We start from the raw sequence: 14,374 nt of genomic DNA, 5'->3' as shown, positions 1-14,374 counted from the left end.
TTGTGTCCTCACAGTCTGATTGCAGAGTCAGTCCCTTCTCTGGAGCTGTTCCACTTTGTCTAAATAATTAACATCCAGTGGGCCAGGGAGAAAAAGCAGGGCCGCAGCTGAATTTCCCACATCCCAGCTGAAAGCCCTGACCACAGGGCTATTGACTGCTCTGAAAGGCTTGCTCCATATATTGTGTCCTGGTCCTGATTAAACTTTTTGTGATGAAAGTTTCACCAAAACGAACATGCTTCCATGAAAATGCTGGTTTTCATGATCTGGCATTTTCCAGGGAAAAAAAAAAAAAAAAAAAGAAAGAAAGAAAATCAAGAAAAAAGGCAACTAAAATAACTTGCCAAGAATTTCCCAACCAGCTTTAATGCTGAGACGCTACTATGGTCCAAACAAATGATGATAAGGATCTATGGAAAACATGGGGAAACAAAGAAGTGATGTTTTTAAAGCCTCCAGAAACTAAAAATGCGGCTGGAAGGAGGAGCACGGGGTTTTCTCCAAGCAAGCCGAGGAGGGAAACTCGTTCCCTTTGAATCACGGGGAGTCCTTTCTAGTTGGTTTCAAAGGAAGTTGGATGTGGTCGTTAACGTGACCTTAACTCTGTCGCTGGTGCCTAGATATTATTCCTAGATGAGCTGGAAGTGCCAGGGAGGGTGCTGCTCTTCCCAGCGGCGTCGTGGGGTTTCTTTGCAGCCCGGGGAGTGACCGCTGACCACGAGAAACAACAGACCTCCCTCCCTTTTTACAGGCCAGCAAAGACAAACAATTTCCACCCCTGCCTGATGCTGGGGAGATAAAGGGGGATGCTCCAGATACGCTCTTAACCGAAGCCATCTGGGTTGTGCCTGGTCGGCTGTGATGGGCACAGAGGCACGGGAGGTGGAAGGGAAGAGCTGGTTTTTGCCAAGGAAGGTGCATCTTTCAGCTGCTGATGGAACCACTTTCTCACCTCTTCTCATGTGGAGATGAGGGAGGGAGAGACCAGGGAGTGGACGGGTTGGGGAGGCAGGGGTTGTGGCACAGCCTGGCACCCACCATCGTTGGTCACCCCCCTTCCCAGGGTTGCTTTTGCTTCTGGAAGGGTTGCCAGGCACAGCTCTAACCAGTGGAAAGGCCAGTGGGGCGTGCAGGGGCATCTCTACCACTCCTCGGTACGTTCCAGGGTCAAAATACTCCTGTAAAATGAGTGTGTTCCCCCCAGGGTCTGCCCCTTCCAGCCAAAAGAAACGGCATAGCAAAACGTGCCAGATTTCTAAATCTTCCCCAGATCCAGGTGGATGGGTGGGGAAGGTGGGGAAGGTGTTATTTGGTGGCAGAAGGGGACGAGCCTGAGGATGCAGAGGCTGCCTGTGCCTCATCCCGGTGGTGCCCTCCTGCTTCTGGCCGGCAGCTCTTCCAGCCTTTGGAAGTTCCCCACGAAGAGCAGCCCACGGCCTGTTTTGCTGCCCCATGTCCCACGTTCAGAGCCCATGGGGACCAAAGTGCTTTAGAGGAGGAGTAAATCCCTACCCTGCCCGGGGGGAGTGGCGGGGCATCTGGAGGAAGAGGAGGAAGATGCTCTGGGACAGGGAGAAAGTGGTGCTTGACTTTTTCTCATGATGGACCAAGCTCTTGGGCCACCGATCTTGGTGGAGTCGCCGCGGTCTGTGGCAGTGCCTGTCTGCAGGGGACGTTAGTCCATCCGTGCGGTTAATTCCGTTTATTTTTGTGGTGGATTTAGCTCGTTCGATGAGTTCCACAGTCCCAAAATGCTTCAGCGGTTTATTTTAATCGACGGGTGAGTTCAGTGAGTGACCCCCATGTACTGACCCACATTTCTCATTTGAGCTAAGAGTTCTCCTTTCCCCTTTCACCCCGTTGTCTCTGCAACCCCGGCGTTCGAGGAGGTGACGTGTCCCTCTTGGTGGCTTCCCCTAGGCTGTCTACAAGGCCTGGCTGTGCTCCGAGTATTTCAACGTGACCCAACAACAGTGCCGACACCGGATCCCATGCAAGCAATACTGCCTGGAGGTGCAGACCAGGTGCCCCTTTGTGTTACCGGACAATGACGAGCTGATCTATGGAGGTTTGCCTGGCTTCATCTGTACGGGTAAGGAGGTCTGGGGAGCGGGGATGGGGTCCCCAACACCCCGGGGGGGCACGGGGGGGGACGGGACAAGGGAGTTGTGGAATACCCTTATCACGCCTTGCAAGCCACACGCCAGATTCTGAAGGCTTTTTGGGGTGGAGGAGGAGGAGGTAGAGCGTGGAAAGACATGAAGCACTGCCTGAATGCCCATACCCATGGAGGGTTGAGGTGTCAGTGGCTGATGGAGACATGGCAACAGCCCACAGCTTAGAGCAGGAGGGACATGGACCTGTTGGGATGGGTCCAGAGGAGGCCATGAAGATGCTCAGGGAGTTGGAGCACTTCTTCTATGAGGATGGGCTGAGAAAGTTGGGGTTGTTCAGCCTGGAGAAGAGAAGGCTCCAGGAAGACCTCAGAGCCCCTTCCAGTCCCTAAAGGGAACCTAAAGGAGAGATGGGGAGGGACTCTTGAACAAGGAGTGGAATAATAGGACAAGGGGTACCGGTTTCAAACTGAAAGAGGGGAGATTTAGACTAGATACTAGGAAGAAATTCTTTACCCTGAGGGTGGTGAGAGCCTGGACCAGGTTGCCCAGAGAAGCTGTGGCTGCCCCATCCCTGGAGGGGTCCAAGGCCAGGCTGGATGGGGCTTGGAGCAACCTGGTCTGGTGGGAGGTGTCCCTGCCCAGGGCAGGGGGGTTGGAACTGGATGATCTTTAAGGTCCCTTCCAACCCAAACCATGCTGTGATTCTATGAAATTAAAGCCCTATATCTAATTGAAAGGTAAAGCAAGTGTGTAAGGAGCTGAAGGTGGTGGGATTAAAGCAGGACTGGTATTTTTAACCTCTATGAGCAGCATTTGGGGTGTCCTGCACGTGTCCCAGGGCTGTGCTCTCTGCCTGCACATTGGTCCACGTGGGCTCACAGCCCCACTGGGGGCCGGTCCCGGGGGGTCTCTGGGTGTCCTGGTTCTCAGGCTCTGCCCATCCCGTGGCACGTGGCTGGCTCAGTCCCTCTGCAGCCCTCTTTGCCATCTGACCCCCTCCTCTTCCTCTTCTTCCTTCCCACAGGTCTGCTGGAGCACCAGCTGCCCGACGAGGAGGCCAAGTGCTGCGAGGTGCAATGGGACTCCTGCGACCACCCCCCAGACAGCAACGACAACACATCCCCCAAATCCGCAGCGTCCGAGTCACTCCATTTCCACCGCCACGACCCCCACCTCCATCACCAGCGGCAGAACCACTACCACCTCTACCACCACCACCACCACCACCACCAGTACCACCAGCCCCACTCCCCATCCTTGCTGCCGGTCTCCGCAGGGTCTCGCCTCGGCAGCAGCAGGATCAGACTCTGCGTGCTGGTCCTGATGCTTCTCCACACCATGGTGTCCTTCTCGAGCGTGCACGGGGGCGGCGGGGCAGCCGGCAGAGGGCTCAGCTTGGAGGCCCTGCCCGCCTTGGAGGAGAGCGTGGCGCGGGACGAGTGACCCGGAGGGGAGAGAGCCGACCTCCAAGAAGAACGCCAGATCTTTTTTTTGTTTTTCCACGAAAGGGGGGGGCAACATGCTATTCCTCCAATGGGAGGCACGGGATTGGGGGTGACGCGCGTGCACACAACGCCCCCGCACATCCCCCCAAGAGCTGCTCGCCGCGGGGCATCCCCGTGATGAAGAGTCTCTAACGCGCACAGGGCTGCGGGACTCGGCCTTGAGAAGGGTTCGGTCAGTAGCAGCCGGGCAGCGCCACGTGCCCGGCCTGGCCGAGGCGCCGGCGCAGGAAGGTATGGCACGGGGTGAGGGGGTGGGCAGGGGAAAACGGAGGGGAGGGGGTCCCTTTTGGATGAGGTGTCCCCCCTCTGAGAGTGCCACGCATCTTCTGGCCACCTGCCGCGAGTGCCACCATACCCACCAGTGACATGCTAAGGGTCTGACAGTCAGCCCAGCCCCATTTCTTTTCCTCCTTGGTCCATAAACATTAGGAAAGAATTTTTCACCAAAAGAGTGGTCGGGCATTGGAACAGGCTGCCCAGGGAGGGGGTGGAGTCCCCATCCCTGGCTGTGTTTAAGGGCCGTTTAGATGCAGTGCTGAGGGACATGGTGTAGGGGAGGACTTTGTAGAGTGGGGTAGATGGTTGGACTCGATGATCCCAAGGGTCTCTTCCAACCTAGACAATTCTAGGATTCTATAAATCCCGAAGGGCCAGGTGGGCAGGGAGGCAGAACCTCTCTGCACAGCTTTGCCCCACCTCACCGGGATGTCCACCCCCTGCATCAAGGCAGAACCATCCCGGTGGGGTGCAGCGTCCCCAGGGTGGCAATCCCCTCCACGTGCCCCCCACTGATGAGATTTGGAGGACAGGACTGGGATGATGTTCCACTACACTGTGGTACTACTCGGGGTTCATCCCATTATGTGCTCCTCCAGCCTCTTCTCTCTCCTCCTCTGTGCAAGGAGGTGGAGAGGGATGGAGGAGGCATGGAGCAGGAGGGATGTCCCCAGCATTCCCACATCCCGCTTTGCCAAGCGTCCTGATGATTTGGGTTTAACTTTTTTTTGGCTTTTCTTTCCAAGCAGAGTGAGGGAGATGTGGCTCCAGCAGGGCACAGGCTTAAGCCGAGGAGGGAGCGGGATGGCGCATGGTAACAATTGGATGCAGGGTGTCAGGAGGCATCCTTCCAGGCGGCCTTCCATGCTTCCCAGCTACAAATCATCAACTGGATGGCAGAGGGACTGGGCAAAAAAAAGGGCTGGAGAAATCTGGCTTGTAGGGAGAGTCTCCCACACAAAGAAGAGGCGCTAATAAAGCCCAGCTGGGGAAGAGAGTTTTTGTGAATACTTTCTATCCATGGATGCCCCCCAGATCAGAATTTTTCCAGGAGCCCAGCTGGGCCAGCTGGACTCGGCCGGGCAAGGTGCTGGCTGGTGCAGCATCGTTTGGCTCACCTGCTTGTGGGTTTTTTTTTAACCTGAGCTCAGTGTTTCCAGGGATTCAGCCCAAAACAGATTCCCCCTTTCCTAGGAAACTCCCAGATTCTCCACTCACCCCCCCAGGAACTATTCCCAGCACGGTGGTGCACGGGGGATGGTGCTGCTCCTCCGGGCCAGGCACCAGAGATGAGAAGGTTCATTCTGGGGGTGGGCAAGGGGAAGGAGGAGGGTGCGTTTTAGCACAAATCAGCTGAAAAATGTCCTGGTCGTGATATGAATATGAACCTGCTCGTTTGCCACAGAGGACGTGGGATGGTCCCTCTGTTTCTAGGCTGCCTTTTGAGGGGGGAGCCTGCAGCAGAGCCCAGGCTGGGTGGCTGCGGCCCTTGGTGACAGGCAGGGATGGAGCAGGAGGAACGTCCTGCTGCATCTCAAACCCGTCCCAGGTACCTTTGAGGCTCCCAAAAGTCACAGAGTTGAGGACTGTAAGAGTTTTGTGGTTTCTGGTGTCTGTTGAGGTGAAGCAAAGAGCAGAACCCCATGAGCAAAGCTACTTCCTACCCGGCTGGAAGAAGGAAGTACCAGACATCTCGTGGAAAGGACAGGTTTCCTGACATTTCCAGCCCATTTCCAGACCAAAGAGGCTCTGAGAAGCAGCTGAACGTTTGATTTCTGTTTTGACTTGAATCTCAGAGCTTTGGGGTGATGTTTACACGTTATCAGTTACCTGTTACCAAAGCCCCACAGATACAAAGCCTGTGAACCCTTGGTTAGAGGGCTGGGAGAGGTGGTGGTCATGGAAGATGCAGAGCGTTTCCCGAGCACATTTCTTTGCTGTCACTACCCAGGAAAGGTAGGACCATTGTCGTTTGACTCTTCCTCACAGCATCCTTATATAGTTTTGGTCTAGTTTACACCAAGCTGAGAACTTGGAGGTGCAAATAGGGATCCAGTCTGAGAGCTTGGATGTGGAAATAGGGATCCAGTCTGAGAGCTTGGATGTGGAAATAGGGATCCAGTCTGAAAGCTTGGACGTGGAAATAGGGATCCAGTCTCAAAGCTTGGACATGGAAATAGGGATCTGGTCTGAGAGCTTGGACATGCAAAGAGGGATCCAACTCCTCCGCTGGCTCTGCTGCGAAGAAATGAGTTGTGTAGCTGCTTTGATGATTAGTGCAAGCAAACAGCCAGACCGAGGGAGGGAGCAGAGCCCTGTGCCTGCCTCGAGACAGCCGGATCCAGTTCGCTCTTAAGGAAATTAGATTTTTCATGTACTGCCAAGAGTTAAGCTAATTCCAGGCGCCTCTCTCTCCTCTCTCTCTCTCTCTCTCGGAGATAGGCTGCATCCAATCTTTGAACGACTCATCTAGAGAGAGAAGAATAGCCCAGTGTGGTGCGTCAGCGAGTGGCCCTGAGTCACTGGCCCCTATTCATTGTCTGCTGGTGTGACACTGAGCAGCGCCTGAGCCTGCGCGCTCGGGCTCGCTCTTCTGCACCCTCTCTGCCTGTCTCAGCGCAAATAATTCCCTTCTTTGAGGGGTTCGTGCCCTTTCTGCCTGCCCCGAGGCTCTTCTGCACCGCCGGCGGGCGGAGGGATGGACCAGTGTGTTCCCTGTCCACCCAGGCTCGGGTTCTTAATGGTTTTTGTGATGGGGGAGTGAGGTCAAATAGCCTGAGTTATCTTCGGAGGCCCCAGGGGAGGATGGCAGGGGTTTTACTGGAATAACCTGGGAGCAACGTCTTCACCTTCCATAGCATCAGCTGATGAGCTTCATCTCGGGAGGCAGGGAATGGCCGGAAAACCCAACCATTTCCAAAATGAGGTCTTTAGCGTGGTGGCTGAGGAGGTGTAGTCACATCAGCCTCATCAGCCCGGGGGAGCGAGGAGGATCTGGGGGGCAGCCACGCTGTAGCCAGAGGAGATCCCTGCCTTTTTCCAGGGGTGGCTTCCCAGGAGGTGTTCACGTGAGGGTACTGTGCAGGAGGATGGGGTGCAGGGGGGGCGCGGAGCCGCGCTGGCAGCAGGCGCAGGGTCGGGATTTTACCTAGTGTGACTGGAAGGAAAGTGCTGAGTCTTCACAGACCGAGGCTTTTGGAAGGAGTTCTTTTATTTAGCGAGTCTGGGCTGCTGTCAATAAGTTCTGTGGTTTTAGGGCACCATATGCTGTATTCAACACTTTGCCAATCTCGTTAAATGAATCCAGACTAGGCTGTTCACAGAACAGGACGGAGCAGCTGGAAGCGGTGTATGTCGCAGTCCATCATTATAAGGCCGTCGGATAAAAATCTCCTCTTTGGGCTGACATTACAACCTTAATAATCCTCCATCCATATTAGTTTTCCCTTTGCTATACAAAGGGAAAAATCCAGAAAGGAGACGTTTACATTGTCTCGGTTAATACCACTGACGTGATTTTTTTATTAAAACATGGAGTGAGTGTGCCTGGGATAAGGAGAGAAGGGGTTGGGATAAGGAGGGAAAGGGTTGGGATAAGGAGAGAAAGGGTTGGGATAAGGAGAGAAAGGGTTGGGATAAGGAGAGAAGGGATTGGGATAAGGAGAGAAAGGGTTGGGATAAGGAGAGAAGGGGTTGGGATAAGGAGAGAAGGGGTTGGGATAAGGAGGGAAAAGGTTGGGATAAGGAGAGAGAGGGTTGGGATAAGGAGAGAGAGGGTTGGGATAAGGAGAGAAGGGGTTGGGATAAGGAGAGAAAGGGTTTCTTGCCCCATGAATGCCATTACCCTTCCACCTGAGCCCCTCCTGTGCCCAGCAGACCAGGTGCCCTTTGCAGAGACACGTTCCTGCAGCCACTTGGGACCTTGGAAAACACCAGGTCCAAATAGATTTATCCTGCCAGGAATTTAAACCCAAGGTGCTTTCTCCTTTTTATTCAACGAGGTGGTTTCTTCTCCCTATTATAGAAGGTGCCGCGCATTGGGATTAATACCTAGAACCCAACCTTTCCTTCAGTGGATAAATTCCTCTCCACTCAGAGGAAGATGCCCATCAGAAAGCAGTGATTCCTCCCTGGCCAGAGCCTCGCTGTGCCCCACAGCACTGGGGGAGCCAAGGGGTGATGCTGTCCCCAGGGGGTCCCCATGGGCAGAGCAGATGGGGCAGCAGGAGGAAAGGTAGCCGAGTCCTGCCCGGCTGGAGCATTAGTCCTGGGTTTTGCACTTTAATGTAACTGCCAGTTGTACAAATTAATTAAAAATAACTGAAGAAAAATCCCAAAGAAAGGCCCTGCTTCCTCTGGTGAAGATTAATCATTAGTTGAGCCTTTTTCTTATGAAAATACAGATCCATGGTAGCCCCAGGCAAAAGATTCCCAGGGAGAGCCCTCACCATTCGTGCTCTGAGTTAGGGAAATCGCTTTGAAAGCATCTGACAACTAAAGCAGAACATGTTGAGTAACTTGGCAACACTCGGAAAACATCTTGAAATGGTTTTTGTTCAACACATTTTGCTTTGCTTCAATAGGAGATGTCAGGGCAGTTCATTCACTGCCACTCAGGACTGCAGGCGATGCTGGGAGACAGCTCCTCTGCCCGCGTTTAAAAAAAGAAAAAATGAAAAAAAAAAAAAGGAAAAGAAAATCCCTGATATCTGCTGCTCCCGGAGCAGGATCCTCCTCGCCATGGAGGTGCTGTTTCCCAGTGCTGAGCTCTGTTGGTGCCTTTGGGCCAGCAAGGTCTCCCCGGGCAGGGGAGGTGGGTGATTTACAGCCCGGAGCAGGGTGGTTTGTGCGGCCGGTGGGACAGGATCCATCCCTCCCCCCCCAGCCCCATCCTTCAGGGAGGGGGCACAGCCTTGGGATTGAAGGCTTTGCCCTCCCAAAAAGTCACGCAGCAGCTCGTGATAAATTAGAATATGATACCTCGCTACCACCTCGGAAAGGAATGCCTATAGAAATGGGTAGAGACAAAATCAGGACAGAAACGTACTTGGATTCTGTGAAAATCCCTATTAAATTCCGTTATGTGTCAGGCAATTTTGTTTATAGACTTCTTGAGCTGCTCCACGGGTATAAATCTCCCTTAAATTATCCTTCAGAGCTTAGGAAGGGCAGCGTCGAATGTTTAGGCAGGATGTTAATAACCATCTACTTCACCCCATCCAAGTCAGCTCTTGGGCATCCCAGGGGGTGACAGGGGTACCCATGTCATGAAACCCCAACATCATCCCTTCTTGACCCAGCAGGAGGCTCTTTAGGGCTCCTGGACCACAACAGCTCCGGGGGGGCTGCACTGGTCCAAGCATCGTTTGGTTTTATTTCAGGAGTGAAGCTTTTCAGCAGCTTTTTTTGGGTGTTCTCGGTCCATATGGCTGTTTGGGTGACTGGTTCCAGTCCCATCCATCACTGCAATGGGGGGACGGGACAGGAAAAGCCCCGCTCTGCTTGTCCTCTGAGTGCCAGCCAAGACCCAGCACCTGACTGCTGAAAATCAGGGTGTTTTACACCTTTTTTGCAGCCCCAGGCTCTATCTCAAACAGGGAATCCAGCACCGACCGCCCTCCCCACAGCTGAGCAGAGAAGAGCATCCTCCCAAAAATGGGGCTTGATCCACCACCACCCATAGGTGGTCCTTGGTGGGGAGGGGTCCCACACGTGGCCTTTTCCATCGTGGCCAGTGCAGCTGCCTCCTCCCTGGACCTAAGGCTGGTGGATGCTGGTCCCACTGGGTTGGGGAGCACTGGGCAAGGAGGGGTTTTACCTCTGCCCCGAGTCGTTTGGAGCTGGGAACCTTTGAGGGACGTCACCACCATCAGCAGGTCCAGGGCAGGTCCCAAAGGGACCTTCTGGGGGTGAAGGGGGGCAAAGGAGATGCCGTGGCTGTAGGCAAAGGATAAATCATTTTCAAAGAAGAACCTTCAAAAAGAATAAAATAACAATAATAAATTATTATGAAGTATAAATTATAAAAATAAAAAATAATAATTAAAAAAATTCCTTGTAAAAGTTTTGGGATTTGATCAAAGCTCTCAGAACCCCCATCCCTCAGAGGGCTGGGTGTTCGTGGGCAAGAGAGATGGGCTTAATTTCTAAACACCTCATCTCGCTTTCAGAGGCTGCCTATCGAGTACTTTTTGCTCGAAACAAGGTCAGGAGCGGTTTCCAGTCTCGTTAGCATTTTATGACGAGCCTTCTTTCAGCCCAGGAAGTCGACAACTTTGCTTGTTGTAAACTGAAACTCGCCAAAAAAGAAAAAAAAGCCAACAAACAAAAAAAAATTAGGTTTGGATTAAGTTTGGCTTATGAAATTTGGGTTTGGTTTTTACCATTTTTAAACGTATTTATTTGGGAACTGTACGTGCTTGAGTTGCAAAACAAAAAGACATTTCAAGCCAGACAGTTGTGTTTCTTTTTTAATTTTGAAACTTGTCAAAACAAGCCATATTGATAATTATGACCAATTTTTATTATTTTTTTTTTTTTTTTCAAATTGAGAAACACATCAAGGAACAGCCCTTTTCCCACAAAACCTTTCATTTTCAAAAAAATATAAATGCAAAAAAAGAAAAAAATTAGGAGAAAAAAAATCAATCACACTTTTTCTGCTCGCACAGTTGGAACTGGTGGCAGCGGATTCGAAGAGAATAGCAATTTGTAAGGAATTCCAACCAGCTCTACTTAAAATAGCATCCAGCCAATTTCTTGGGGGCAGCGGGCTGAGAGTGGCTCCGTGGGGAAAGCAAACTGGAGAGATGCCCTTTCTTACCGGGAGGAGGGTTTAAATCCGGGATAACACACCTTGGGAAGAGCTTGGGCACCTTCCCTTTGGGAATTGGCTGCTGCCTGGGAGAGATCACCCCTTCTTCTCCCCATCCTTGGCCGGTGGTGGGATCACCCCTTCTTCTCCCCATCCTTGGCCGGTGGTGGGATCACCCCTTCTTCTCCCCGTCCTCGGCCGGTGGTGGGATCACCCCTTCTTCTCCCCATCCTCGGCTGGTGGTGGGATCACCCCTTCTTCTCCCCGTCCTCGGCCATCCCTCTAACCAAGCTCTGTTTTTTGTTGTTTTTTTTTCTTTTCCAAACCCCAAAACGAATCCAGCTCCTCCTAGCCTTTCGGTAACATTCAGACATCACGGGATGCCTTCGAAAACCGGAGACGCTTCCCAACGCTCGCGGGAGTTGAAAAGTTGGAAGAAAAAAAATTCCAGGTGCTGGTCCAGCAAGGGATGCAGCCAAGGGGGGAAAAGCCGCCGCCGCGGTTCACCAAGAACCATTTTAAGGGACATTTCGGGGATCATTTTGGGGAAAGAGCCCCAAAGAAAGCCTCCTTGCCCTCTTGCCCATCCTCACTCCGAGCGCGGGAGATGCTGGTGGCCGAGGTGAGGTCTCTCTGTGTGTCCCCCCCCAACTCCAGGCCTGGGGAGAAGGTGGGGGGACATCGTCAGGGACCAGAGCCCCCCTCCATGCCCCCCCACCGGGATGGCTTTGCCTGTGGTGGGACCAGGCTGCTTGTGACCGAACCCTTCTCAAGTGCTTGTGAAATGTCGGTGGTTACAGAGCTCAGACCTACAAGGAAAAAAAAGAAAAAAAAAAAAAGAAAAAAAAAAAAAAAGGTCCTTTTACAGTACGTGGTGGCGAGGTGAAAAATAAAAAAAAAAAAAAGAAGAAAACAAAACAACAAACATACTGCTGAAGTCAAAATATTCTTTCTAATCCCCCTGCCCGGTTTCTCTTTCTTTCCAGCTTTCTTCCTCTGCCTCCCGGACCCTCCCTCTCTGTTCCCACCCCCCTTCTGTTTCTCTTTCTCCCCTCTGTCATAAGAAAGTGACTGTGTCCTCGAGGGGACAGTTTTCTTATGCCATTTTATACACTGTGCTTCATGTTTAGAACTTTTTTGCACTAGTTCCTATTACATTTATTTTCCAAAATGGTTTGAAAAAAAAAAAAAACAAACAAAAAAAAAGACAAAACCCCAACAAAAAACACAAAAAACCATGCTATAATTCAGTTGTATTAAAAATATTATCCTACTACTCTCTGTGTTCAATAGTCTCTGTACCTGTAATGCTTTCAGTTCTGTTGTATTTTGGGGCAGAGGTTTTCTCCGCTCCTTGTTTAACCCAGTAAAGAAATAAAATGTTAAGAATTGATGATAACTTCTTCCTCCTCCCTTTCTCTGCGCTTTGATTTGGGCTGGGGAGGGGGGGTCCCGTGGTGCTGAGAGGTGGTGGGATGGGCTGATGCCCCCCCTTTCCCTTGCTCCCCACCAGAACCTGCCCCCCAGACTCTCTCCGTCTGTCCTACGGGGTGGTGGTTTGGGGTTGTTTGGTTGTTTGGTTTGTTTTTTTTTTCCCCCTGCAAAATCCAATCTCAAATGGAGGACAGAAGAGGCAGAATGGAGGGACAATAACCCTGCCTTACTGAATTTGATTTCGTAACCTTTCTTTATATTCTTTTGTTTCTCGCCTTCACATTTCTTGCCATGGGGCTCACCTCAGAACAATAGGGGCAAAGACTGTCACCAAGAGATTCATCAGAGAATAATGACTAAACCAGGGTATCCAAATTTTGCCCAGCTGAAGCCCACACCCACATATAATCTGGAATTAATTCATCTGGACAACAGATCTCGGCATGCAACAGAGCTAGGACACTCCGCTCCAAATTGAATGCTGCATGCCAGGCTGCAAAAGGCCATGTCATAAAACTCTGAAGTTACACTTTGGCCATTCCTACCCCGAGCTGAAAAGTCTCAGCTTGGAAAGAAGACGAGGAAAAGAGAGTAAAAAAAATAAATAAATAAACGGGAGGGGGATAAAATTGGACAGAGGTACACATATATATATATGTTTTATTTTTTTTTAAAGCAGCTTGGTAGAGTAGACCCCTACAAGAGGGAAGGTGCTGGGGGGCCACGGGCTCTGCTGTAAAACCAGAGCAGAGGAGAAGAAGCAGCAGTGGGTGCAGCAGGAGAACCCTGAGGAGCGGGGTGTCTGGTGGGTGATGGCACGAGGGGCTGGGCGAGTAAATAATTAGCAGGATCTATCACAGCTGGAACACAAGGCATCATTTTCTGGCCTTTGGGTCTTCTCTTTGCCCCAGTGTCCATATTCAGCTCTTCAGCTGCAAAATCCAAAGTATTCCAGGGCTGCCCATCCCCTTTTTATACCTGGACACGGGCACACAAGCGTTTCTTCCCTGGCCATTAATGGCAGCAGATGGATTGGTGCCTGAGGTTCATTTCTTTGCTCGGGGTATCCACCACCTGGGTAGAAGGTGGCATCACACTTCCTTTCAGAGGGAGATTTTTCATTGATACCACCACCTGGTTGTCCTTTTTGCCCACAAAACCCAGAGGCAGGAGATTGGAGATTCCCACCAAATTTCTCAGGTAACCTTCACAGCTTTGGTGAGGAGCTTTGCCAATGCAAATCAGGGCATTTTTATTTTAAAATCCTTTCGTGCTTGTTTGTTTGTTCCAGCCTGCTGCTTTGATTTTCAGAGGGTACCATTTTCTGGTGTCACCAAAGTGTAAAAAGAAGGCAGAGTCAAGATCCTTCCCAGGATGAAGTGTGAACAAGAACTCCTAATGTGGACGCAGGATGGAGCTAACAGTATCCTGGGGGAGCGACTCTTCTTATTCGCATGGAGGGGATGATGCTTAACCCCAGAGACAGACAGCAGAGGACACACCAGAGGCTGCCTCCAGAAGAGGACTCAGGTGCCTCAGGTTAGCACATACCCTGCTGAAGGCACTTAAATCCAATCCAGATTATTTCCTGATGCCTGCATCCCACCTGCCCCCTCTCCCTTGCTTTTAAGGTCTTTTCATCAGTGGTTCCTCATGGGTGTGCTCTGAACTGCCCTAATTTGAGGAGCACTGGGCCTCAGCTGGGCCCTAGAAACTATATATGAGCCCTGCAAAGGGCTGGAGCTGTTAAATAACCCTGAGACACAGCATCAGGCTTCTCAGAAGAATGTGTTTGGGGTGACTTTGTCCTGCACTGCTGGCAGGATGGGTCCCAGCGAGCCACGTGCCATTGGTTGGTCCTTCCAAGCTCCTGCTGCAGCGATGAGAAAGCCCCGGCTGGTGTCTCTGCCATGCTCAGCACTGGGTAAGGTGGTGATGATGAGCTGTGGAGCCTTTTAAATCAGACCTGGAATAGCACCGTGGTGTGGCTCTGCTGTGGCAGAGGCTTAGGGAGGCTGTGGAAGAGCAGGACAAGGGTACAGCAAAGCTGCTCCCGAAATATCCACACATCAGCGTGCAATTAGTGGGATTTCCGAGCCAAATGCAAGGGATTTCCTGGTATCTCTCTATATAACAGCTCTGGATTGATGCTTAACTGCTGGATTTGTGTAGCTGCACTCTTGGACCCAGCTGCTCCCCTGGTGTCCCTGCTCCTGCTGCAGTGACTG

General features: G+C 51.7%; 1 protein-coding gene across 1 annotated transcript in view; it reads left to right on the top strand.

Annotated features, from left to right (window-relative positions):
• FAM155B (family with sequence similarity 155 member B) overlaps nucleotides 1–12,111 on the top strand; it is a 32,880-nt gene extending 20,769 nt beyond the window's left edge. The window contains exons 2-4 of the mRNA XM_014955336.1: nucleotides 1,921–2,092; nucleotides 3,142–3,853; nucleotides 11,055–12,111. Coding sequence (XP_014810822.1) covers nucleotides 1,921–2,092; nucleotides 3,142–3,560 — 591 coding nt within the window. The 3' untranslated portion in view covers nucleotides 3,561–3,853; nucleotides 11,055–12,111. The remainder of the gene's footprint in view (nucleotides 1–1,920; nucleotides 2,093–3,141; nucleotides 3,854–11,054) is intronic.
• The last annotated feature ends 2,263 nt before the right edge of the window (nucleotides 12,112–14,374 follow it).

The sequence above is a fragment of the Calidris pugnax genome, unplaced genomic scaffold, assembly GCF_001431845.1.
Source record: "Calidris pugnax isolate Ruff unplaced genomic scaffold, ASM143184v1 scaffold38, whole genome shotgun sequence".
Taxonomy (NCBI): domain Eukaryota; kingdom Metazoa; phylum Chordata; class Aves; order Charadriiformes; family Scolopacidae; genus Calidris; species Calidris pugnax.
This window is presented reverse-complemented; position numbering and strand designations above follow the sequence as displayed.